The sequence below is a fragment of the Heptranchias perlo genome, chromosome 8, assembly GCF_035084215.1.
Source record: "Heptranchias perlo isolate sHepPer1 chromosome 8, sHepPer1.hap1, whole genome shotgun sequence".
Lineage (NCBI taxonomy): Eukaryota > Metazoa > Chordata > Chondrichthyes > Hexanchiformes > Hexanchidae > Heptranchias > Heptranchias perlo.
This window is the reverse complement of record NC_090332.1, coordinates 15172144-15197876: the sequence shown is the minus strand read 5'-3', so window position 1 is coordinate 15197876 and position 25733 is coordinate 15172144. Positions and strand designations below refer to the sequence as shown.

Below are 25733 nucleotides of genomic sequence, written 5' to 3'. Positions count from 1 at the left end.
TTTATAGCCAAAGATCCAATGCAAAATTGAACATCAAGCTTCAATTTTAAATAATTATTGTTCTGTGTCATAACAATAAAAGAGAATTACAATTTAATTGGTCCAAAGCAAAGAAGATAACATTTTGTATTTATTGCAGAAATCTCCCAGGAAGATATAGGAAATCTTATAAGAGGTCTAGAGAAACTGCAGTACAAAATGTCAGTGCAGACTTTCCTGGATGCTTCTCTAAAAACATTTGCTGAATAATTCAGTTAAAAATGACTTCAGGGCTCTTGGAAAACCCTTGGCTAAATCCAGCTCTGGAAAACAAAATGGTCTGTTCCAGCTAGTGTATCTGAACTCTAGATAATTAGTCATCACTTCTAACCACCAGATCTACATTCTAGGGACTTCTGGGGCGTCATTTTAGCACCCGCTATCGGGTGCGTTCCTGGCGGGGGGGGCTCCGAAAATCGGAGAATCCCGGAGCGGGACCGGAGCCCGCCCGAACCCGCGCACTTCCGGGTTCCCCGCTGATGCGCCGGCGTGCGCGCGCAGCCCCCGCTGGTGGGAATCCCGCAGGCAATTAAAGCCAGCGGGATGCCACTTGAAAGTATTTATTTAGGTATTTCAGGTCATTAACTGACCTGATTAAGGGATTATGTGAGGAGGGGTGGGATTTGAGAACAAACTGGGACTGTTTCCCACACTGAGGGAAACACACCCAGGTCAAATGGACGTGTTTCAGCTGTCAGCCTGTGGCAGCTGCAAAGGTCCATTTGACAGGTGGGGGGGGGCGGGGGGAGACCCTCACCCATTGCAGGAGGCCACTCTGTCACTTGGGACAAAGTTTGGCCTCCACCACCCTCCTCCTGACAGTCAAAGTCACCAACCTGCACACTTACCCCGGGGTCCGGAGACATGTACCTACCTTGCGGACCCCTCAGGTGTACATCTTGCGGATGGGGGCCGCCGTAGCTGCAGTCATGACCTCCTCGGAGGGCGAACAGCATCACCAGCCTCGCCATCCACGCCGTCCACCTCTGACACGTGGAGCTCCACAACACAGTGCTGTGACACATCCACCTGTACAGCAGGAGGGAGGGCTACCACAGAGAGAGATGCGTCGCAGAGGGCACTACCCTCGCCACAGGGTCCACAGACCGAGGCTCAGCCTCCTGGACCTCTCTGAGCAGCAGTGCACATGGAGGCTCAGAGTCACTCGACATGTAGTCGTGGACATCTGCAGCCTCTTTCATGCCGAGCTGCTCCTGGCTGGCCCGAGCACCATCTTCTTACCTGTCGCTGTCAAAGTCACCACTGCCCTCAACAACTTCTCTTCCACATCCTTCCAGGGTGCAACCGGGGACATAGCCGATGTCTCTCAGTCGTCTGCGCAAAGAGCCCTGCAAATACACCTACACCCACTCTGCAGTGACACAATGCGTGGCATCAGTTGTGGGTCCTCATAGTGATCCTCAGGAGCGGGCATTATTGCACAAACCAGACAGGATTCGCGAAGACATGGCAGTAGTGGTGCCAATATAATATGTAATGTGAGTTGGTCAGAAATTCAATACAAGTAACAACCATGACAAACCCTCAAACACCCTTGTGCATCCCCTTCATGCTCACGACACGTTTGCCTTACGCTGCCTACTGTACATATGTGATGCATGCCCTGTGGCTGCAGCACAGGTAGTGGCAGCTTGAGTGAGGCTGGCCGTGAAAGAGATGCACGAGAGGGTGAGTATGAGATAGAGCCATGAGATTGTATGAGGATTGGATTGAGTGGTAGTGGCGGGATGAGTACTGGCGAGGTGAGTAGGTGCAGGTAAGATGAGGATGAGGTTTGAGTGGGTATGAGGGGTGATGTGACAGATAGTGTTGGCAGTGCTGAAGGAGATGTGGGGTGGGGGCAGTGATATGGCAGACGGAGTGTCGGGGAAAGACTACGTGTACTCACTTTGGCTGACCTACTGAGGTCATTGGAGCGCCTCCTGCACTGTATGCAGGTGGGCGATATGTTGGTTGCGCTGGTGACCTCCTCTGCTACCTCGAGCCATGCCTTCCTGGTGGCAGAGGCAGGCCGCTTCCTCCCGCCTGCCGGGAGGAAGATCTCTGTCCTCCCCCTCCTCCTCACCCCATCCAATGATACCTGGAGTGAGGCATCATTAAACTGGGAGCAGCCTTCCCCTTGGGCTGCTCCATGCTGTAATTTTTGCTATTTGTTGCAGCATCTGTCAGTGGAGGACTGCCCCTTTAAATAGAGCGCCTCCAGCTGAGAGATCTTACTGCGCATGCGCAGCCCGCCCGACGCGCAGATCAGCAGTGGGGAACCCGGAGGAGCAGGTAAGTGGATCCAATTAGTGGATTGTCTGCTACAATCGCGCGGGAAGCTGACTAATATCACCGGGCGCATTACCCACGCGCCCGATAGCCCCCCCGGCCGAGAACCCGCAGCCCTGCTAACATCGGGCCCCTGAAGTTAGATCGTCAGTTATCTCACACTCGGACTTTAAAAAAAACACATGACTGCTACACATTGATTATAAGTCTGCTGACAAAGTGTTTCTTTAGAACTGGAATGAAGATCCTACTGGTGTTCCTTGAGAAACATTCTAGTTGGTCCCAAGGTGTTCAAAAAACAAAAGTCACTGTGTTGGCCCAGATCACTAGTGCTCCAATGTCCTTTGGCACGGCTGGTGGAAACTAAGCTTACACCCCATGGGCTAAATTTCTGATCTTATAAGTGCTGTCAGGTGGAAACACTAAGCAGGGGGCAAGTACCTCTGCCACGCAGAGCCTGAGAACATAACTGCACAAGTAGTAAACACCTGACACTAAATTAAGCTAGAATTAGCCAAAGCCCAAAACAGATCGCCTGACTTCCTTCTTGGCTTAAAAGAGGTAGTTGCTGAAGGAAGACCAAAGAGTTACATAGAATTACATAGAATGTACAGCACAGAAACAGGCCATTCGGCCCAACAGGTCCATGCCAGTGTTTATGCTCCACACGAGCCTCTTCCCACCCTTGGGAATAAGGGAAAAGAGAACAAGATGAGCACAAAAAAAGTATTTTTCAGTTTTTAATTTTTCTAGCTGCATTGAGGCTCCAGGATCAGGTTAGTTGATTAGGTCTTGTATAATGAGAACCACTGGTACAAATTACATGGCTGAAGAATTGTAAACACCAAATTGTCTTACCAGTAACTCCCTCCTTGTCCTTCTCGACCTCTCCGCAACCTCTGACACGGGCGACCACACCATTCTCCTCCAAAACCTCTTCTCTGTTGTCCAGCTCAGTCGGACTGCCTTCACTTGGATTTACTCCAACCTTAGCCAAAGCATCTCCAGCAATGGCTTTTCTCCCCACCCCTGCACCATTACCTCTGGAATCCATCAAGGATCCATTCTTGGTCTTCTCCTCTTCCTCATCTACATGCTGCCCCATTGGCAACTTCATCCAAGGACATGGGCCAGGAATTTCCGCGTAGCTGCTCCTGATCTGCGACCTTAGCTTCACCAGGGCTGCAGTAAAACCCCGCTTACACACGTAAACAAGGTTTCTGCCACACTTCTGGCAAAGTTACAGTGGAGGAGTGGGAGCAGGCCCAAGGAATAGCCAGACTATGGGGTCAGCTTTAAAATGCATGTAGATGACACCCAGCTCTACATTTCCACCACCTGTCTCGACGCCTCTACTGCCTCTGTGTTGCCTGACTGCTTGACTGAAATCCAGTCCTGAATGAGCCTCAACTTACTCCTTTGAGATAAATGACCAGATAATCTGTTTTGGTGATGTTTTTGAGGGATAAATATGGCCAGGACATCAGAAGGAATCCCCTGCCTTTCTTCTAATAGTGCCATGTGTTGTTTCAATGAAGGTAATGTCTGGTGAAAGCATTTTTATGATCTGTAATATCAAAATACTGGTGGTTGCAGGTCTACCACTGAAAGTGGGAGCAGTTTGAAAAGATGAATATTGCACATGATGCATTTTGGCACAACAAAAAGGATATTTGTTTCAAAAGCAAGGGCTTAAATTGGAAATTTTCTCTCCACAGTTTTGCCCACTCACTTAATCTATCAATGTTCCTTTGCAACTTTCTGCTCCCATCTACATTATTTACTTGGTGTCGTCAGCAAACTTGGATATACAGCTCTCTATTCCTTCATCTAAGTCATTGATAAATATAGTGAAAAGCTGAGGCCCTAGTACAGATCCCTGGGGGACACCACTAGTCACATCCTGCCAATTGGAGTACCCATTATCCCTACTCCCTGTCTCCTACATCCAAACCAATTCCCTACCAATGTCAATAGGTTGCCTCCAATTCCATGCACTTTTATTTTTGCTAACAGTCGCTTGTGTGGAAGCTTATCGAATGCATTCTGGACATCCATATAAATAACATCCATTGACACTCCCATAGGAAATTCTACTCCTATATATGACCAATGTCCTGGGCCTCCTCTGCCTCAGATAAAGAAGCAGCCTATGCCCGCATGCAGCAAGACCTGGGTAACAGGCAAGTAATATTTGCGCCACACAAGTGCCAAGCAATGACCATCAACAAGAGAGAGCCTAACCACCTCCCCTTAACATTCAATGGTCTTACCATCAACATGCTGGGTATCATTGATCAGAAACTCAATTGGACCAGCCACATAAATGCCATGGCTACTAAAGCAGGTCAGAGGCTAGGTATTCTGTTGCGAGTGGCTCAAAATTCTAATAAAACAACAAACAGGTATCTGATCACATTCTAGTCATATTTGTTTTGAAGTTACTGCTTCAATCTACACCAGAAACACACAGATGTAATCATGAATATAATAATAAATATATTTGTTACATTATGGTCATGGTTATTGTACAGTGCTATTTGGCTTATATTTCCAAATTTTCTAGCTATAGAACAGGCCGACTGGCAGGGCCAAGATACTCAATGGAGGACTCAAGCACAGAGCAGTGGTAGTTACAACAGTCCGTGAAATAGGAGCAAAGCAGATCTGGTCATGGCCGTGGGATGAAAGAGCACAAGGTTTGGAGGCAGAGTGGGCCCTGAATGGGACCCCTGCTTCTCAGGAGCAACACTGAAGGAGCAGGGAGTTGTGCAACAAAATATAGATGGATGGAAGCAAGAAAGTATTAATTTATAAACTTAAAACATAAAATCTTAAAGCATACTTTAAGTTTTAAAGTAACTTATCTGAAGGAAAAATTACCTCAAAAGAAAAAAAGGATGACTTGCATTTATATAGTGCCTTTCACGACCTCAGGACGTCCCAATGCGCTATATAAACTAAGTACTTTTTGAAGTGTGGTCACTGTTGTAATGTAGGAAACAGGACAGCCAATTTGTGCACAGTAAGGCCACACAAATGGCAATGTGATAATGACCAGATAATCTGTTTTATTGATGTTGGTTGAGGGATAAATATTGGCCAAGATACTAGGGAGAACTCCCCTACTCTTCTTCAAAATAGTGCCATGCAATCGTTTACATCTACATGAGAGGGCAGATGGGGCCTCAGTTTAACATCTCATCCGAGATATAGCACCTCTGACAGTGCAGCGCCCCCTCAGTACTGCACTAGAGTACCAGCCCAGATTGTGCTTAAGTCTCTGGAAGTGGGATTTAAACCCACAACCTTCCAACTCAGAGGCAAGAGTGCTACTAACTGAGCCATGGCTGACAGCAGGGAAAAAATACGATTATGGCAGAGCTGTGAGAGTAAATTCACAAATCTGCTCCATAACTACCTGGTAGCGCAGTAATTGTGGCAAGTTTCCATAGGCAAATATGGACATTGGAATTGAAATAAAAAGCATGACAAAAACATGACAACAGGAAGTCAAGTGATGCAGATAAGAATGTACACAGATGTAAGATTTTTAATAAGATATTGATATATTCTGTTTTATCTGGTGATTTATCTTATTACTGTTTGTGGGGCCTTGCTGTGTGCAAATTGGTTGCCATGTTTCCCGACGTTACAACAGTGACTACAATTCAAAAGTACTTCATTGGCTGTGAAGCACTTCGGAATGTTCTGAGGTCTTGAAAGACGCTACATCAATGCAAATTCTTTCTTTGGTACATGGAATCGATTCCAAGGCAGAAATCTATCTTTGGGTTCAGATAATGGTTTATTACATTGTCTGAATCTTTTAATTACATTGTCAGAATGCTGGCTTGCAATTAGCTAAGGGTACCCAATATTCTACTCTTAATTACATGTTATACTGAATCTTGGAGGCCTTCAACAAGATTTGTAAAAGGAATATTTATGTTCTCTCTCACACTCTGTTCTGGATACAAAGCTTTCCTGTGCCATGCGTCATTCGAAAGTCACTGAAATTAAACATTGTAAATGTAATGTATTGGGTCTGTCTGCCAACTTTCTCTCAGTGCTCCCAACCTACAAGATTTTTTAAAATCTAGTTAATCAATACTATACATACTGTGCAACTCTATACAGTAAATAAACTGATATAGAGCCTTAGAGTCATAGAGTCATAGAGTTATACAGCACGGATAGAGGCCCTTCGGCCCATCGTGTCCGCGCCAGCCATCAGCCCCGTCTACTCTAATCCCATATTCCAGCATTTGGTCCGTAGCCTTGTATGCTATGGCATTTCAAGTGCTCATCCAAATGCTTCTTGAATGTTGTGAGGGTTCCTGCCTCCACAACCCTTTCAGGCAGTGAGTTCCAGACTCCAACCACCCTCTGGGTGAAAAAGTTCTTTCTCAAATCCCCTCTAAACCTCCCGCCTTTTACCTTGAATCTATGTCCCCTTGTTATAGAACCCTCAATGAAGGGAAAAAGCTCCTTAGTATCCTTACATCAATCCACTTATATTACTTTATTTTTATTCCCTTGAGAATTTTATAACCCTTCTTATTTAATATTACAGCACTTAAATCTAAAAAAAATCTCAAATGTAACACTAAACATACACATTGTTCTGCCTATGCACTGACTTCCAATTTAGCATATTGGTTGGCAATATTACGGCATAGGTCATTACACCTTTAAGTTTAAAACTCGCATTTCTTTTTGAAACAGGACATAAAACAATGTAAAGTTTTATATTTTCAAATAATAGTAATATTTACCAACCATGAGAATATAGAGAGAAGAAAGTGAAAGACAAGGCAGGTGTCAACCAAATACACAAAAGGAAACTTATCTGAAGGGAAGAATTACTGAAGAAGATGAATACATTTTACGACTGTACTCCAGTACAGTCAGTGCTACTTTCAGTTTGTTACAAATTGTTTGGAGCTGACTGGAGAAAGTGCAGTTGAATGAGTAAAATTTCCTTTGTTTAATGAGCTGGATAGTAAAAGCCAAGTTTCACCATTACTCATGATTTAGAACTGGTCGGTCCACTTAATGGTCATTACGTGCATTCATTTATAAGCAGCTTTATAAAACCGCAGCCTGATCTGTTTTATGCAATTGTGCTCTTTATCAAGTTCGCATGATTGGCGTTTCACACATGAACATGTTTTTTAACCCCCTTGCAAAAATATTGCAACAACCTGGTACATCCGCCAATTAATGACAATGAATGTAAGAGGGATCATTCAATAGCTGACCTCTATCTACCACTGGGACTTGCTCCCCACTTTTAAAAAGTCATCACAATTCCTCTATAAATTCCTATGCCACATTTGTGATTCAATGGAGTACACAAATAAATAGACTTTCTGAATTAAAACAAACTGCTCCCTGAAAAAAAGGTCATCCACCTAGGGTCATGCACTTTCCTTACAGCCAGAAGATGTTCTGCACCAAAGTTTCACTCCAGCTGAGCACGACAGCCAATTTCATTAATAATCATTAGTCTTACTAAATCAATGGTGAAGATGTGCAAATTAACTGGACATAGCAATAGAGCTGCTGATTTTTCAGTTGCAAGGAGAAGCGAGAGGCTAAGCCATAAATGAGCTTCTCTCCAGTAGGCCTAATGGTAAAATGTCAGGGATCTCAATTGGATATCTGTGAGTTCAAACCCAGATTTAACTGAGATTCACACTTCCTTCCTCTCAATATGCGAGTTGTCGTGGTTCTTGCCAGACACACTTTCTAGCAGGCATGACTGGATAATGATCTAAAGGCAGAACCCTGGCTCAATTTGCCTCTCCCCACTGCAGGATTGCTGAGGAACCCCAGTTGGCAATCTTCATAGAATGGAGGACATAGATCGAACCTAGGATCTTCCTAGTTTACATTACTCAGAATTAGACATTGCATTACTCCATTAACCCACCATGGGAATTCCAAACTCGACTGTTTTTTTTAAGTCCCCCAAATTTAATAGCATTTGAGATGGACAGAGTGAAATCCTGATTTATATTTGTCAGTGGAGGAAAACTTGCATGACTCACATATAACATTGGCACTTAAGAGTTATGAGAGCATTCTCAATAGTGAGATATAACTGGATATATTATGAAAGCCCATCACATATAATATAATTAAAACATGCACTTGACAATAGCAACAGTATGGAAATATTATAATTTTTTTACAGTCATTTCATCACATATCCTGGCTCTAAGACCACAAGACCATAAGAGATAGGAGCAGAAGTAGGCCATTTGGCCCTTCGTGCCTGCTCCGCCATTTAATGAGATCATGGCTGATCTGATTTTTACCTCAACTCCACTTTCCCAGCTTTTCCCCATATCCTTTGACTCACTTGCTGATCAAAAATTTGTCTAACTCAGCCTCCACAGCTTTTTGGAATAAAGAAGCTATCCCAGTCAACCCTGCAAAGTCCTCCGCACTAACATCTGGGGACTTGCGCCAAAATTGGGAGAGCTGTCCCACAGACTAGACAAGCAACAGCCTGACATAGCCATACTCACAGAATCATACCTTTCAGCCAACGTCCCAGACTCTTCCATCATTATACCTTAGTATGTCCTGTCCCACCGGCAGGACAGACCCACCAGAGGTGGCGGTACAGTGATATACAGTCAGGAGGGAGTGGCCCTGGGAGTCCTCAACATTCACTCCGGACCCCATGAAATCTCATGGCATCAGGTCAAACATGGGCAAGGAAACCTCCTGCTGATTACCACCTACCGCCCTCCCTCAGCTGATAAATTAGTCCTCCTTTATGTTGAGCACCACTTGGAGGAAGCACTGAGGGTAGCAAGGGCACACAATGTACTCTGGGTGGGGGACATCAATGTCCATTACCAAGAGTGGCTCGGTAGCACCACGACTGACCGAGCTGGCCGAGTGCTGAAAAACATAGCTGCCAGACTGGGCCTGGGGCAGGTGGTGAGCGATCCAACATGAGGGAAAAACCTACTTCACCTCGTCCTTACCTGTCGCAGATGCATCTGTCCATGACAGTATTGGTAGGAATATTCCGGGGTACGGAATCTTCAGGCGAGACAGAGGGGGAGGTATAAGAGATGGGGGGGTCGCAATATTAATTAAAGAATCAATTACTGCCATAAGGAGGGATGATATATTAGCAGGTTCCTCTAATGAGGCCATATGGGTGGAGCTTAAAAACAAAAAGGGGGCAAGCACTTTGATGGGAGTGTACTATAGGCCCCCAAACAGTCAGGGGGAGATAGAGGAACAGATATGTAGGCAAATCTCAGAAAATTGTGCAAATAATAGGGTAATAATAGTGGGGGATTTCAACTTCCCCAATATTAACTGGGATACTCAGAGTGTAAAAGGCTTAGAGGGGACAAAATTCTTAACGTGCATCCAGGAGAGCTTTTTGAGCCAGCATGTAGAAAGTCCTACAAGAGAGGGGGCGGTACTGGACCTAATTCTAGGGCATGTGGCCGGCCAAGTGGAAGAAGTGCTAGTAGGTGAGCACTTTGGTGACAGTGACCATAATTCGGTGAGATTTAAGGTGGTCATGGAAAAGGACAGGGAGGGGCCGGAAATAAAGGTTCTAAATTGGGGGAAGGCCGATTTTAATAGGATAAGGCAGGATCTGGCCAAAATGGACTGGGATCAGCTGCTTGTAGGAAAATCCGCATCGGAGCAATGGGAGTCTTTCAGAAGGGAGATTGAGACCATACAATGGCAACATGTTCCCGTAAAGGTCAAGGGTGGTTCCAAGAACTCCAGGGAACCTTGGATGTCAGGGGATATACGAGAATGGATTAGGAAAAAAAGGAGGGCTTTTGGCAGATACAAAAGGCTAAAGACGGAGGAAGCCCTAGAGGAGTACAAAAAGTGCAGGGGGATACTTAAAAAAGAAATTAGGAGATCAAGGAGGGGCCATGAAATAACACTGGCGAGCAAAATAAAGGAAAATCCTAAGATGTTTTATAAGTATATTAAGGGTAAGAGGATGACTAGGGAAAAAATAGGGCCCATTAGGGACAAAAATGGCAATCTGTGTGTGGAGCCGGCAGATGTAGGAGGGGTTCCAAATGAATTTTTTGCATCTGTTTTCACTATGGAGAAGGATGATGCAGACATAGAAATACAGCAGGGGGACTGTGATATACTCGAACATATTAACATCGAGCGGGAGGAGGTATTGGCGGTTTTAGCAGGCCTAAAAATGGATAAATCCCCAGGCCCGGACGAAATGTATCCCAGGCTACTGTGTGAGGCAAAGGAGGAGATTGCGGGGGCTCTGACACATATATTCAGAACCTCTCTGGCCACAGGGGATGTGCCAGAGGACTGGAGAACCGCTAATGTAATACCATTATTCAAGAAGGGGAGTAGGGAAAAACCGGGGAACTACAGGCCAGTGAGCCTAACATCAGTGGTAGGAAAATTATTGGAAAAAATTCTGAAGGACAAAATTAGTCTCCACTTGGAGAAGCAAGGATTAATCAGGGATAGTCAACATGGCTTTGTCAAGGGAAGATCATGTCTGACTAATTTGATTGAATTTTTTGAGGGGGTGACCAGGCGTGTGGATGAGGGTAACGCAGTGGATGTGGTATACATGGATTTCAGTAAGGCCTTCGATAAAGTCCCCCACAGGAGACTGGTCAAGAAGGTACGAGCCCATGGAATCCAGGGTGCCTTGGCACTTTGGATACAAAACTGGCTTAGTGGCAGAAGGCAGAGGGTGATGGTCAAAGGTTGTTTTTGTGACTGGAAGCCTGTGGCCAGTGGGGTACCACAGGGATCGGTGCTGGGTCCCTTGCTGTTTGTGGTCTACATTAATGACTTGGATATGAATGTAAAAGGTATGATCAGTAAGTTCGCTGATGATACAAAGATTGGTAGGGTGGTAAATAGCGAGGAGGATAGCCTCAGTCTGCAGGACGATATAGATGGGTTGGTCAGATGGGCGGAACAGTGGCAAATGGAATTTAACCCGGAAAAGTGCGAGGTGATGCACTTTGGAAGGATTAACAAGGCAAGGGAATACACAATGAATGGGAGGACCCTAGGCAAGACAGAGGGTCAGAGGAATCTTAGTGTGCAAGTTCACAGATCCCTGAAGGCGGCGGAACAGGTAGATAAGGTGGTAAAGAAGGCATATGGGATACTTGCCTTTATTAGCCGAGGCATAGAATATAAGAGCAAGGAGGTTATGATGGAGCTGTATAAAACACTGGTTAGGCCACAGCTGGAGTACTGTGTGCAGTTCTGGTCGCCACACTACAGGAAGGATGTGATCGCTTTGGAGAGGGTGCAGAGGAGATTCACCAGGATGTTACCAGGGCTGGAGCGCTTCAGCTATGAAGAGAGACTGGGAAGATTGGGTTTGTTTTCCTTGGAGCAGAGGAGGCTGAGGGGGGACATGATTGAGGTGTACAAAATTATGAGGGGCACAGATAGGATGGATACTAAGGAGCTTTTTCCCTTCGTTGAGGGTTCTATAACAAGGGGACATAGATTCAAGGTAAAAGGCGGGAAGTTTAGAGGGGATTTGAGAAAGAACTTTTTCACCCAGAGGGTGGTTGGAGTCTGGAACTCACTGTCTGAAAGGGTTGTGGAGGCAGGAACCCTCACAACATTCAAGAAGCATTTGGATGAGCACTTGAAATGCCATAGCATACAAGGCTACGGACCAAATGCTGGAATATGGGATTAGAGTAGACAGGGCTGATGGCCGGTGCGGACACGATGGGCCGAAGGGCCTCTATCCGTGCTGTATAACTCTATGACTCTATGACTCTATGAATGACCACCACACAGTCTTTATGGAGACAAAGTCACGTCTTCGCACTGAGGACACCATCCAATGTGTTGTGTGGCACTACCACCGTGCTGAATGGGATAGATTCAGAACAGATCTAGCAGCTCAAAACTGGGCATCCATGAGGCACTGTAGGCCATCAGCAGCAGCAGATTTCTATTCCAGCACAATCTGTAATCTCATGGCCCGGCATATTCCTCACTCAACCATTACCAGCAAGCCAGGGAATCAACCCTGCTTTAATGAGGAGTGTAGAAGAGCATGCCAGGAGCAGCACCTGGCGTACCTAAAAATGAAGTGTCAACCTGGTGAAGCTACAACTCAGGACGACATGCATGCTAAACAGCGGAAGCAACATGCTATAGACAGAGCTAAGCGATTCCACAACCTGCTACATCCAGTTGTGAATGGTGGTGGACAGTTAAACAACTAATGGGAGGAGGAGGCTCTGTAAACATCCCCATCCTCAATGATGGCAGAGTCCAGCAAGTGAGTGTAAAAGACAAGGCTGAAGCGTTTGCAACCATCTTCAGCCAGAAGTGCAGAGTAGATGATCCATCTCGGCCTCCTCCCGATATCCCCACCATTACAGAAGCCACTCTTCAGCCAATTCGATTCACTCCACGTGATATCAACAAACGGCTGAGTGCGCTGGATACAACAAAGGCCATGGGCCCCCATAGCATCCAGGCTGTAGTGCTGAAGTCTTGTGCTCCACAACTAGCCACGCCTCTAGCCAAACTGTTCTAGTACAGCTACAACACTGGCATCTACCCAACAATGTGGAAAATTGCCCAGGTATGTCCTGTCTACAAAAAGCAGAACAAATCCAATCCGGCCAATTACCACCCCATCAGTCTACTCTCAATCATCAGCAAAGTGACGGAAGGTGTCGTTGACAGTGCTATCAAGCGGCACTTACTCACCAATAACCTGCTCACCGATGCTCAGTTTGGGTTCCGCCAGGACCACTCGGCTGAAGACCTCATTACAGCCTTGGTCCAAACATGGACAAAAGTGCTGAATACCAGAGGTGAGGTGAGAGTAACTGCCCTTGACATCAAGGCAACATTTGACCAAGTGTGGCACCAAGGAGCCCTAGTAAAATTGAAGTCAATGGGAATCAGGGAGAAAACTCTCCAGTGGCTGGAGTCATACCTGGCACAAAGGAAGATGGTAGTCGTTGTTGGAGGCCAATTTTCTCAGCCCCAGGACATTGCTGCAGGAGTTCCTCAGGGCAGTGTCCTAGGCCCAACCATCTTCAGCTGCTTCATCAATGACCTTCCCTCCATCATAAGGTCAGAAATGGGGATGTTCGCTGATGTTTGCACAGTGTTCAGTTCCATTCGCAACCCCTCAGATAATGAAGCAGTCTGTGCCCACATGCAGCAAGGCCTGGACAACATCCAGGCTTGGGCTGATAAGTGACAAATAACTTTCGCGCCAGACAAGTGCCAGGCAATGACCATCTCCAACAAGAGAGAATCTAACCACCTCCCCTTGACATTCAACGGCATTACCATCGCTGAATCTCCCACCATCAACATCCTAGGGGTCACCATTGACCAGTAACTTAACTGGAACAGCCACATAAATACAAGAGCAGGTCAGAGGCTGGGTATTGTGCAGCAAGTGACTCACCTCCTGACTCCCCAAAGCCTTTCCACCATCTACAAGGCACAAGTCAGGAGTATGATGGAATACTTGCCTGGATGAGCGCAGCTCCAACAACACTCAAGAAGCTCGACACCATCCAGGACAAAGCAGCCTGCTTGATTGGCACCCCATCCACCACCCTAAACATTCACTCGCTCCACCACCGGCGCACAGTGGCTGCAGTGTGTACCATCCACAGGATGCACTGTAGCAACTCATCAAAGGCTTCTTCGACAGCACCTCCCAAACCCGCGACCTCTACCACCTAGAAGGACAAGGGCAGCAGGCACATGGGAACAACACCACCTGCACGTTCCCCTTCAAGTCACACACCATCCCGACTTGGAAGTATATCGCCGTTCCTTCATCGTCGCTGGGTCAAAATCCTGGAACTCCCTACCTAACAGCACTGTGGGAGAACCTTCACCACACGGACTGCAGCAGTTCAAGAAGGCAGCTCACCATCACCTTCTCAAGGGCAATTAGGGATGGGCAATAAATGCTTGCCAGCAATGCCCATATCCCAGGAACGAATAAAAAAAAAGAATTCCAAAGATTCATGACCCTCTGGGAGAACAAATTCCTCCTCATTTCCATCTTAAACGGGCCACCCCTTATTCTGAGACTATGCCCCTTAATTTTAGATTCCCCTGTGAGGAGTAAAATCCTGTCAGCATCTACCCTATCAAGTCCCCTCAGAATCTTATATGTTTCATTAAGATCTCCTCTCATTCTTCTAAACTCCAATGAGTATACACCCAACCTGTTCAATCTTTCCTCGTCTAACAACCCTTCCATATCCGGGATCAACCTAGTGAACGTTCTCTGAACTGCCTTCAATGCAAGTATCACCTTCCTTAAATAAGGGCACCAGACCTGTACAAAGTACTCACCAGCACCCTATAGAGCTGTAGCAGGACTTCCCTGTTTTTATACTCCACCCCCCTTGAAATAAAGATAAATATTCCATTTGCCTTCCGGATTACCCGCTGCACCTGTATGTTGACTTCTTGTGTTGCATGTACGAGGACACCCAGATCCCTCTGAACCACAGCATTTTGTAGTATTTCTCCATTCAAATAATATTTTGCTTTTTTATTTTTCCTCCCAAAGTGGATGACTTCACATTTTCCCACATTATATTCCATCTGCCAAATTTTTGCCCATTCGCTTAACCTATCAATATCCCTTTGCAGACACTTTGGGGTCGATTTTGCAATGGTGACAGGTTGGCAGCTGGGCGGGCGGGTGAGGGGGGGGTGTGAAGATGCGCATGGCAAACCCACATGAACAAAACTTACTGTTTCTGACGCGATCACATGTTGATTGCTAATGATGAACGTCCTCTCCGTGTTTTGCGCCCAGTAGCCAGCCTGATTTACAGGCTGGCTGCCATCAGAAACTGCAACGTGAAGCGGGGGGTGGGGGCGAGAAAGGCAGAGAGCAAGACGTCATCTGGCACTGGACTGGAAGATCGGGGGAAGAATGGAAGATCGGGGGGGAGAGGGGAAGATCGGGGGGGGGGAGAGGGGAAGATCGGGGGGGGGGGAGAGAGGGTAAGATCGGGAGGACATCGGTGGGGGGGTGAAGAGTGGGACATCAGGAGGACATCAGGGGGGTGAAGAGTGGGACATCGGAGAGGGAGACATCAGACGTCGGAGCAGGGTGCAAAGGTAGGTTCATTTTGTGTTTTCACTTCCGTCTATGGTTTTGTATTTAATTTACTTAGTTTATTGTTCCAGGCGTGAATCAGAAGCGGTGGGCAAGCAGCCCAGATAAGTTAAAAATCGTTCTAATCACTTACTCTGTCACAGGTAAAGTGCCTTAAGTACCTCAATGAGGTACATTTGGCTCTTTAACTGTCATCCTGCCGGCTTTAATTGCCGGGGGAGGCTTCAATTTTTGGGTCACCCGCGCGCACACAGGTGGGTCCCTGGGAAACTCGGAGGTCAGCGGATTGGAGCCGGCTTCCAAACCTGAACGGGATTTCCGCGATTTTCGGACCCCCAACGCTCCCGCAATTGCCTCCTAAAATTGAGCCCTTTGTGCCCTCCTTGCAACTTGCTTTTCCACCTATCTTTGTATCGTCAGCAAATTTAGCGACAATACACTCTGAACCTTCATCCAAGTCATTGATATATATTGTAAATAGTTGAGGCCCCAGCACTGATCCCTGCGGCACCCAATGTTTACAGATTGCCATTGTGAAAATGATCCTTTTACCCCTTTTCTTTGTTTTCTGTTAGTTAGCCAATCCTCTATCCATGCCAGCATATTACCCCCAACACCATGAGCTCTTATCTTGTGCAGTAACCTTTTATGTGGCACCTTATCAAATGCCTTTTGGAAATCCAAATATATCGCATCCATTGGTTCCCCTTTATCCACCCTGCCCGTTACTCATTACTTCCTCTTACTTAACCAGGAGACTTGCTAATAATTGTAGAAAAAAAATTACACAGTGAGTTAATAGTTGTGCCATCACCTTAACTGATCCCCAGCAGTAGTTTTCCACCACTACAACATATAAAATAGGAGGAAATCAGTACAGTGGCAACTCAAATGTAGTGGAAATAGTGCCTGAAAATGGAGCATTAACTGTAGCACTGTACAAAATGCTGTAGCCTCCTACAGAAAAACCTTGTCCTAGGGTCAAGAAACCACTGTCTTGCAGCCCAGTTGCTTTGGCAACTTGGAACATTTCTGAGACAGAAGCGCTGCTTGGTTTTCAATTGTGTTTCCAGAATATAGTCCATTCTCAAAACCAGGAAATGTGGCTTTCATTTTATCAGCCTCTTTTAATCCTCTGCTTTCATCATCTAAAGCATACTAACCACAGCTTCAGAACATCTATTAAGCGGTTGCCCCAACTGCAGAATGAAATAATAGCAAGTGGATTGCTGAAGATTAATATTTTAGTTTTGTACAATGATACTAATCCAAAAGGACCAATCTATTTAAACAGTCGAACATAAATATTGATATTCGATCACGTCATAAAGATTATTTGTTGTAGAGCAGGGGAAAACAAGAGATAGGTTTTAAGAGGATTTTAAAGTTAGGGAAAGGCAAAGTGGTTTGAGAAGAGAATTCCAGAAGGCAGGAACTCAATGGTTGAATGGTGCAGTGGAGGGACTGAAGAACAAGCAGTAATCAGAAGACAGTGGAATAGAAGATACAGGCAGGGATAAACAACCGGAGCAAATTTGCTAGATAGGCTATAGCAGGATTTTAAAAAGTGGGTCAGTTTGCTGGGGCAGTTGAGTTTGGCAAGGATGGGTTGACGGATGTGCTGTACTTTGTACAGGAGAGGAGCCAGACCACTGAATTTTGGATTAACTGATGTGAAGGATGGAGGTGGAGAGGCCAGCAAGGAGAATGTGTTAGAAATTAGTCCTCAGGTGATAACGCCATGCATAAGGGGTCTAGAAGCAGAGGAACTGAGATAGGGACATAAGCAGACTGTGTTCTGGAGGTGAACGGAGGTCATCTTGGCAACACACTATGTGAGGTTTTGTGCTCTGTTCAGGGTTCAGGGTTGATCAGAAAATTGAGGTTGCATGCTATTATGTTCAGCCTGAGCAGGGAGGTTAATGGAATTGGAGCCAGAGGCTGATAAGAGCTGAAAAGGATGGCTTCAGGTTTACCAGTGTTGAACTGTAAGAGATTTTGGTTTCACTTAGTTTTGATGGTGGAGCAGCAGTTGAATAGTAATGATTTGTTTTTGGTCAGCAGGTCCCTGACATGCATGGAAACCCGTTGCTATGTTTAAGAATCTCCAAGCCAAGTTACTGCAATAGCCCTAGTCTCTGTATTGGCGGCAGAGCCATACGTGTGGAAACTGGCCCGAGAGTTGCAGTTAATGTTGCCAAGGGGTAGCATCTAGATGGTAAATAGGAAGGGGCCTGAAATGGAGTCCTGAGGCACACAGAAGATGAAATCATTGGAGGATGTGTAATGAAAGCACTGGGAGAAATAGGAATGGAACCACGAGGTACATTTCTGGAAAGAATGAGGCATTCAGGAACATCTTGAAAAGGAATATTGCAGGTTGGATCCATAAAGAAGGCACAGACTTATAAGGGTCAATTTTAACCCAGCCAGCCTGGCGGGAACAGAGCATTTTAACCGTGTGTCCAACTAAGGACCGCCGGTCTCGAACCCACTACTGAAAGCTGGTGGCAGCAAGAATCCTGGCCACAGCAGGCCCAGGTAAGTGAGTTCTTTTTAAAAGGATTTTCAAGGTTCCTTTGAGCAGCAGTGCTCCTCCTGGCCCCACAAGGATACATTGGGCCTCTCCAGTCCCAGGCTTTCCCCCCTTCCCCGATCGCAGACTTTCTGACCCCCCAAATCCTTACTTAACTTAGTGAGGATTGTTTACATGGGTCCCCAGCTGCGACCAGACCCCCTACAAATTTTTATTCCAACCCGCCGGCAGTGACGTCCTCCCACCAACTTCGAGCCAAAGAATGAAATATTGCATGTGGCTTAAAGCTTGGTTAAAGAGGTGGGTTTTAAGGAGATTCTTAAAGGAGAGGGACGTGGAGTTCTCTTGTTTCACGAAAAGTGGGAGTGCTGTATAACGGGTGGCCGATCCGATATTGCCCCATTTACACTGTCGCCAAAAGTTAAAATTATCCCCAACATCTCTTGTTGTTATTAAAACTGTCCCATTCACTAACAATTCCTTGGAGGTCCTGCTACAGAAGATGCGGCAAAGGAGGTGGTTCTATTTGAGGCAGAAGGCCATCCTTCTATAAAGCCTGAGGTGCAAGCAGCATGGTGGGAGGTGACTAAGCATAACAGTGGGTAAAAGCTGTAGGGCTCCGGTGCAATCTAATCTTCCTGACGTGCATTCTTCGACCTTCATTTTTTTAACATGATGTCATGTGATAGGTGCAACGAATGCAACCCCCATATCTTGCAATGGAACAGTAGTTAAAGTACACAATTTTGGATTTCTTCCCAACAGCCGATATCTCAGCTGGCCTAGAACGGCTTGTGCTGGACAAGAACAGGAAGTTCAAGAGCTGCCTTACTTGCATTAAATGTGTCCGCTTAATGAAGCTATTGCAAATTCTGTGTATGAGATAACTTGCTATTTTCCAACTCTCTTTAGCGCTTTTGCAAGCGGAAATTTATCCCCTAAAAATTTTTTTTTAAGCTGGCTTTTTACAGGCAGGTGAAATTATTTCTATTGAGCTCTGCATTAGTGTAATTGCCAATCTAAACGAACAGAAGGTTTAGTACATGCTTGAGCACTCCCTGAAGGTTATCCATCGACTTACTGACTGTAACCTAACCTCATTGTCTGTGAAATTAAAATCATTGCCAGATTAATTTTTAATTACATTGTTCAATAGACATTTCTACATGCATTACATAATAGAATCATGGAAAGGTTACAGCATGGGAGGAGGCCATTCAGCCCATCGAGTCCGTGCCGACTCTATGCAAGAGCAATCCAGCTAGTCCCACTCCCCCGCCCTATCCCCGTAGATCTGCAATTTTTTTCCTTTCAAGTACTTATCCAGTTCCCTTTTGAAAGCCACGATTGAATTTGCCTCAACCACCCCCACTGGCAGTGCATTCCAAATCCTCACATTCACTATATAAAAAAGTTTTTCCTCATGTCACCTTTAGTTCTTTTGCCAATCACCTTAAATAAATGTGCTCTGGTTTTTGACCCTTCCGCCAATGGGAACAGTTTCTCTCGGTCTGTTCTGTCTAGACCCTTCTTAATTTTAAATACCTCCATCAAATCTCCTCTCAACCTTCTCTGTTCCAAGGAGAACAGCTTTTCCAGTCTATGCACGTAACTAAAGTCCCTCATGCCTGGAATCATTCTAGTAGGTCTTTTCTGCACCCTCTCTAAGGCCTTAACATCTGTCCTGAAGTGTGGTGCCCAGAACTGGACACAATACTCCAGTTGTGGTCGAACCAATGTTTTATAAAGGTTCATCACGACTTCCTTTCTTTTGTACTCTAGGCCTCTATTTATAAAGCCCAGGATCCCGTATGCTTTCTTAACCACTTTCTCAACCTGCCCTGCCACCTTCAATGATTTATGCATTTATACCCCCAGATCTCTCTGCTCCTGTACCCCTTTTAGAATTATGCTCTCCAGTTTATACTGCCTCTCCTCATTCTTCCTACCGAAATGCATCACTTTGCATTTTTCTGCATTAAATTTCATCTGCCACATGTCCGCCCATTTCACCAGCCTGTCTATATCCTCTTGAAGTCTATCACCGTCCTCCTCACTGTTCACTACACTTCCAAGTTTTGTGTCATCTGCAAATTTTGAAATTGTGCCCTGTACACCCGAGTCCAAGTCATTAATATATATCAAGAAAAGTAGTGGTCCGAGTACCAACCCCTGGGGAACACCACTGTATACCTCCCTCCAGTCCAAAAAACAACTGTTCACCACTACTCTCTGCTTCCTGTTACTTAGCCAATTTTTTATCCATGCTTTATTCCATGGGCTTCAATCTTGATGACAAGCCTATTATGCAGCACTTTATCAAATACCTTTTGAAAGTCTATATACACCACATCAACCGCATTGCCCTAATTTACCCTCTCGGTTACCTCATCAAAAAACAAGTTCGTTAAACACGATTTGCCTTTAACAAATCTATGCTGGCTTTCCCTAATCAATCCACACTTGTCCAAATGACTGCTAATTCTGTCCCGGATTATCGTTTCTAAAAGTTTCCCCACCACCAAGGTTAAACTGACTAGCCTGTAGTTACTGGGTTTATCCTTACATCCTTTTTTGAACAAGGGTGTAACATTTGCAATTCTCCAGTCCTCTGGCACCATCCCCATATTTAAGGATGTTCGGAAGATTACGGCCAGTACCTCCGCAATTTCCACCCTTACTTCTCTCAGCAACCTAGGATGCATCCCATCTGCACCGGGTGACTAATCTACTTTAAGTACAGCTAGCCTTTCTAATACCTCCTCTTTATCAATTTTTAGCCCATCCAGTATCTCAACTACATCTTCCTTTAATGAGACTCTGGTAGTGTAATAAAGTTGCTTTACTTTTCTGTGAATTTTTTTCGTAAAATAGTAAGTTATTTCATTCAAAATGTATTGTTTAGGCTTGTTCAATAATGTGAGCCATATCCTCAAATATAATAATAAGTAGATACAAATTCTACAATGTTTCTGAGCCTGTGTTCTAAGATGAAACTCCCTGCATTTCTTGCATTCTCAACCCTCACTGTTCTACTAAAGGCTATTAAGTATTGTAAGGGAATGTTGAGAGACTGCGGTTTGAATCTCAACATACAGTCTCAGAAACACCGCAAAAATGGCAGCTCCAATCAGAAGATCAGGCTTTATAAAGTTTTAACATTATTTCCATCTAGATACATTTTTAACATAAAGGGTATATTTTTTCAATGAATATTTAAGGATAATGTCAATGTAGGGTCTTGATGTGAAACATTCCCTGAAGTATAGTCACCTGTATTTGAGTCCAGAAGGCAAACTGCATGGTTAAAAAAGGTGGGTGTTATTGAGGGAATCTGCATCTTGAATTCCCTTTAAAGTCTGCTTCTCAGAGTTGTGAATAAAAATAATTGTAACATTGGCTGAATGGGACTATGCAGCTTTCAGTCGTACAGCATAGGATATTGGAAGTCTAAGCCTGAGAAACACAGAAACATAGAAAATAGGAGCAAGAGTAGGCCATTCAGCCCTTCAGGCCTGCTCTGCCATTCAAAATGATCATGGCTGATGTCTAACTCAGTACCCTGTTCTTGCTTTTTCCCTACATCTTTGATCCCTTTAGCATTAAGATATATATCTATCTCCTTCTTGAATACATCTAATGACTTGGCCTCCACTGCCTTCTGTGGTAGAGAATTCCACAGATTCACCACCCTCTCAGTGAAGAAATTTCTCCTCATCTCGGTTCTAAATGGCATATCCCGTATCCTGAGACTGTGACTGCGGTTATGAATTCCCCAGCCAAGGGGAACATCCTCCCTGCATCTAGTCTGTCTAGTCCTGTTAGAATTTTATATATTTCGATGAGATCACCTCTCATTCTTCTAAACTCTAGTGATATAGGCCTAGTCGACCCAATCTCTCCTCATACGTCAGTCCTGCCATCCCAGGAATCAGTCTGGTAAACCTTTGTTGCACTCCCTCCATGGCAAGGACATCCTTCCTCAGATAAGGAGACCAAAACTGCACACAATACTCCAGATGTAGTCTCACCAAGGCCCTGTATAACTGCAGTAAGACATCCCTGTTCCTATACTCAAATCCTCTTGCAATGAAGGCCAACATACCATTCGCCTTCTAACTGCTTGCTGCACCTGAATGCTCGCTTTCAGCGACTGGTGTACAAGGTCTCGTTGCACCTCCCCTTTTCCCAATCTATCACCATTTTACAACCAAAGTGGATAACCTCACATTTATCCACGTTATACTGCATCTGCCATGTTCTTGCCCACTCACCCAACTTGTCTAAATCACAATGGAGACTCTTTGCATCCTCCTCACAATATTTGGGAATTTGGCTACTTTCTGCTCAGAATTCCACAGATCCCCAAGTGATGTGTGTTGTAAAAATGAAAAAAGATGTCAGACCCGTTGCCAGGTCAGAACAGACGCTAACAACTGGAGCTGTTCATAGAATCATAGAATGATACAGCACAGAAGGAGGCCATTCGGCCCATTGTGCCTGTGCTGGCTCTTTGAAGGAGCTTTGCAATAAGCCACTCCCCTGCCCTTTCCTCATAGCCCTGCAATTTTTTCCCATTCAGGTATTTATGCAATTCCCCTTTGAAAGTTACTACTGAATCTGCTTCCATCACCCTTTCAGGACATAATAACTCGCTGCATAAAAAAAATTCTTATCTCGCTTCTGGTTCTTTTGCCAATTGCATTAAAAGCTGTTGGGGACTTTCAAACCAAAAATATACAAACACTTTTCTGTCGCCCACAAGGCCCAAGCAGAAGTGTTGTTAATCAATAAATATCGATATCGCATGTAGATAACGGAAATTCTACAAAATGAAAGGCACATTCAAGTTGTTCAAGTGGACAGCAGATTACTTTATTAATTATTTTGTTAAAACACACTGGCCCGTAAATTGTTCTGAGTGGTGAAGCAATAGTGTTCACCGCTCATGAGATTAAATTCATCCACTAAGTTTCCGTGTTCTTCCTTGAAATCCAAGTTCAAAAAAACAGCAGCGTTCTTTCCCGGCCTGTGTGAGTGGGGAAAGAATCTCGAAGTCCCTTCAACCAATCTGCTTGAAGCAGGCCAAGCTGCGAGACCAGGAAATGAAACTCAGTTTACAAACCGCGCAGACTAAAATCCAGGAAGTGCCCGATAAGGTTAGTAAATATACAACAAAATGAGATAGAGAAAGCAAAATAAAGAGAGGGTAAGATTTAAAGACTAAGATAAAAGAGATAGAAAGAAAACATTTTTTTAAAATTTTTTATTTTTAAATCTTTTTAAAAATTTTAAATGTCCAAAAACTATTAGAATCAGGAGTAATGAGACTCCATGTTTTTTTAAGTTAATTTTCAGTGCTGGAGAGGTTGTTTGGCAGTCATTAATATTTACTACACCGTTAAAATTTACTTTGGACCTAAAAAACTCAGCGTACCTTTTTTTATGGCGAGATTAGTTCGTTTCCAGCTGGGCAGGAGAGCAAGTTGGCGCTAGTCCATTGATTGCAGCCAGCGATATCTCTTTAACACAAAGTTTTCACATCACCAGTGAATCAGGAAAAGCAAGTTCCGGATTTCTATGTTTGACTGCACATGTGCGGTCGCAGGAACTTCCTCTTCGTTAATATTGGTGAGTGCTGTTAGGCTCACCGTTATTTTACGAGCAATTTCAGGCCCAATACTTTTTTAAAAATTCTTTTTACTTCAAAAACAACGAATATTACCTAATAATGGCTGTGTATAAGCAAACACGAAGCTTATGAAGCAAAAATTAATATATTAATTTACAATATTTAATTTATTGTACATACTGTGTTTGGACATTAAAACTTGTCTGATTTTTAAAGAAATATTAATCAATTCTAAAAAAAACAATTTCACTCATTGGTGAGGGTGACAAGTAGTTCATCGCTTGTGAATCATGAGATCTTCCTCAATCATGGAAAAAATATTCCACAGCACTACAAGGAGTACCCTCCATCACCTCACCTGATGGCTCAGAGAGAAAATACAATACCTGGTGTAGTGCAGAAACAGAGAGATCTGGAGGATCCCAGCAGAAGGTGTCACTACAATTGGTCTCAGTGTCCCCTGGACTAGGGAGGGAGAGAGGGGAAAAAAACAGCTGGGGATCTTGCTTGTGATCACCATTCAGCAATCCTGTTGGTAATGTGCGAGCAAACACAAAATGGCTGTGATGCTCTCCATGGTGGAGTAATTGCCACAATTATTGTCCAGGCTCACATATGAAGATTAGCCATTTAAACAAGGTACTAGAGAAATTAAAAGGAAAAATGAGTATCCCCTACGATATTTATATACAGTATTGATTTTCTGGACTTTGTTCTGGTTTGGTTAGCAGCAGACAGTAGGTTTGTTTCTGTTCATTTATTTATATCACATTTCCATCAATGGCCAACTAATATGAAAATTCAAATGTCTATGTTACAAGTTTTGGGTCTGTTTTAGATATTCTTTCGAGTACAGTGGTACTACTCACTCCCGTAAGCAGTCTGACAATCTTACAATTAGGACTGTGTACTGCCCAACATCTAATTATATAGCAAAGCACCAAGTATAAATATGCCCATGTGGTAGCCTAAAAGACCAGCCATAAATTGCTGTGTAACGTGATTCAAAAGGCTATCAGCATCCAATTTCCCAGTCAGTGAGGCCCAGCCTTTAAAATCGGCCGAGCCTGCCTGCTTTCACTCCAGGACGGGCACGCCGCTCACTTTGCCGCATTCTCGCCCGGGAGTTAAAATCATGCACAACATGTTTTAAATCCTGAGAAAGGAAGGGGCATGGCTTCCCCATTTGTCAAAGTTAGGATCTGTGAAACACGAGATGACAGAGCAACAGCTCTTTTGTAGGCTGGCAGTTATTTATTTATGTTTTTTTTTCAATTCTTTATCTTTTATAAAGCAAACCCACTGAATTCGCCAAATAAAATGTGGAATTTATATTCTCAGAGTAGTAGAGCTAAGACTATCTCGACCGACTGTATGGAAGACCACTTCATTTAATGATTCATGAAGCATCTATAATCTAGTTGGCAGCATTTCTTGGTACTGAAGCAGTCTTCACACTGTCTAATGCATTAAAAAAATGTCTACCACTTTGTTGTTCTTATTGTGCTACATTAAAGAAATGCCACTATATGGCATAAGAACATAATATGATTTAGAACTATGACGGAGTCAAAAGCATTCATTCTCAACACAAGGGTACGTACTTCTGTGCTGAACTTAGCAATTTACATTTTTAAATTTTAAAATCCTCTTTTTTTGTTCAAGAATCGTGCACTGGAGGATATTTTTCCTTTTACATTAATTGTAAAATCTTCTTGCTGTAACACCAAGTGCTCTGGTGACAGTTGCTAAGGAAACACCATATTCTTTGGCTGGGAATGCACCTCCCAGGCATCTCCGTGCTGTTTTAAGATGGTCGTCTCACTTTGGGAATTAGCACTCCTGATTGGTCATGAGCTTTGCAATGGCTTAAAACATGACACTGAATCATACCACTGTTAATTATTGGGTTAGATTTGAAGTAGATTAAAATATGAATGGTTTACATATTCAATGCAAAAATGAAAAAATTAAGCCCAGAAATACTCCCTACATTCATATTCTCAGAAACATTTAGTAATCTAAAATGCCAAATAATGGACTAAATGGGAATCACGGGGCTTTTTTCATATTACTCTGGCTGTACA

The 25733-nt window shown here is 44.2% G+C and overlaps 1 protein-coding gene across 1 annotated transcript in view; it reads right to left on the bottom strand.

Annotated features, from left to right (window-relative positions):
* ryr2a (ryanodine receptor 2a (cardiac)) overlaps positions 1–3436 on the bottom strand; it is a 471729-nt gene extending 468293 nt beyond the window's left edge. Inside the window, exon 1 of the mRNA XM_067988444.1 lies at positions 3190–3436. Within this exon, the coding sequence (XP_067844545.1) occupies positions 3190–3436 (247 nt within the window). The remainder of the gene's footprint in view (positions 1–3189) is intronic.
* Positions 3437–25733: the final 22297 nt, after the last annotated feature.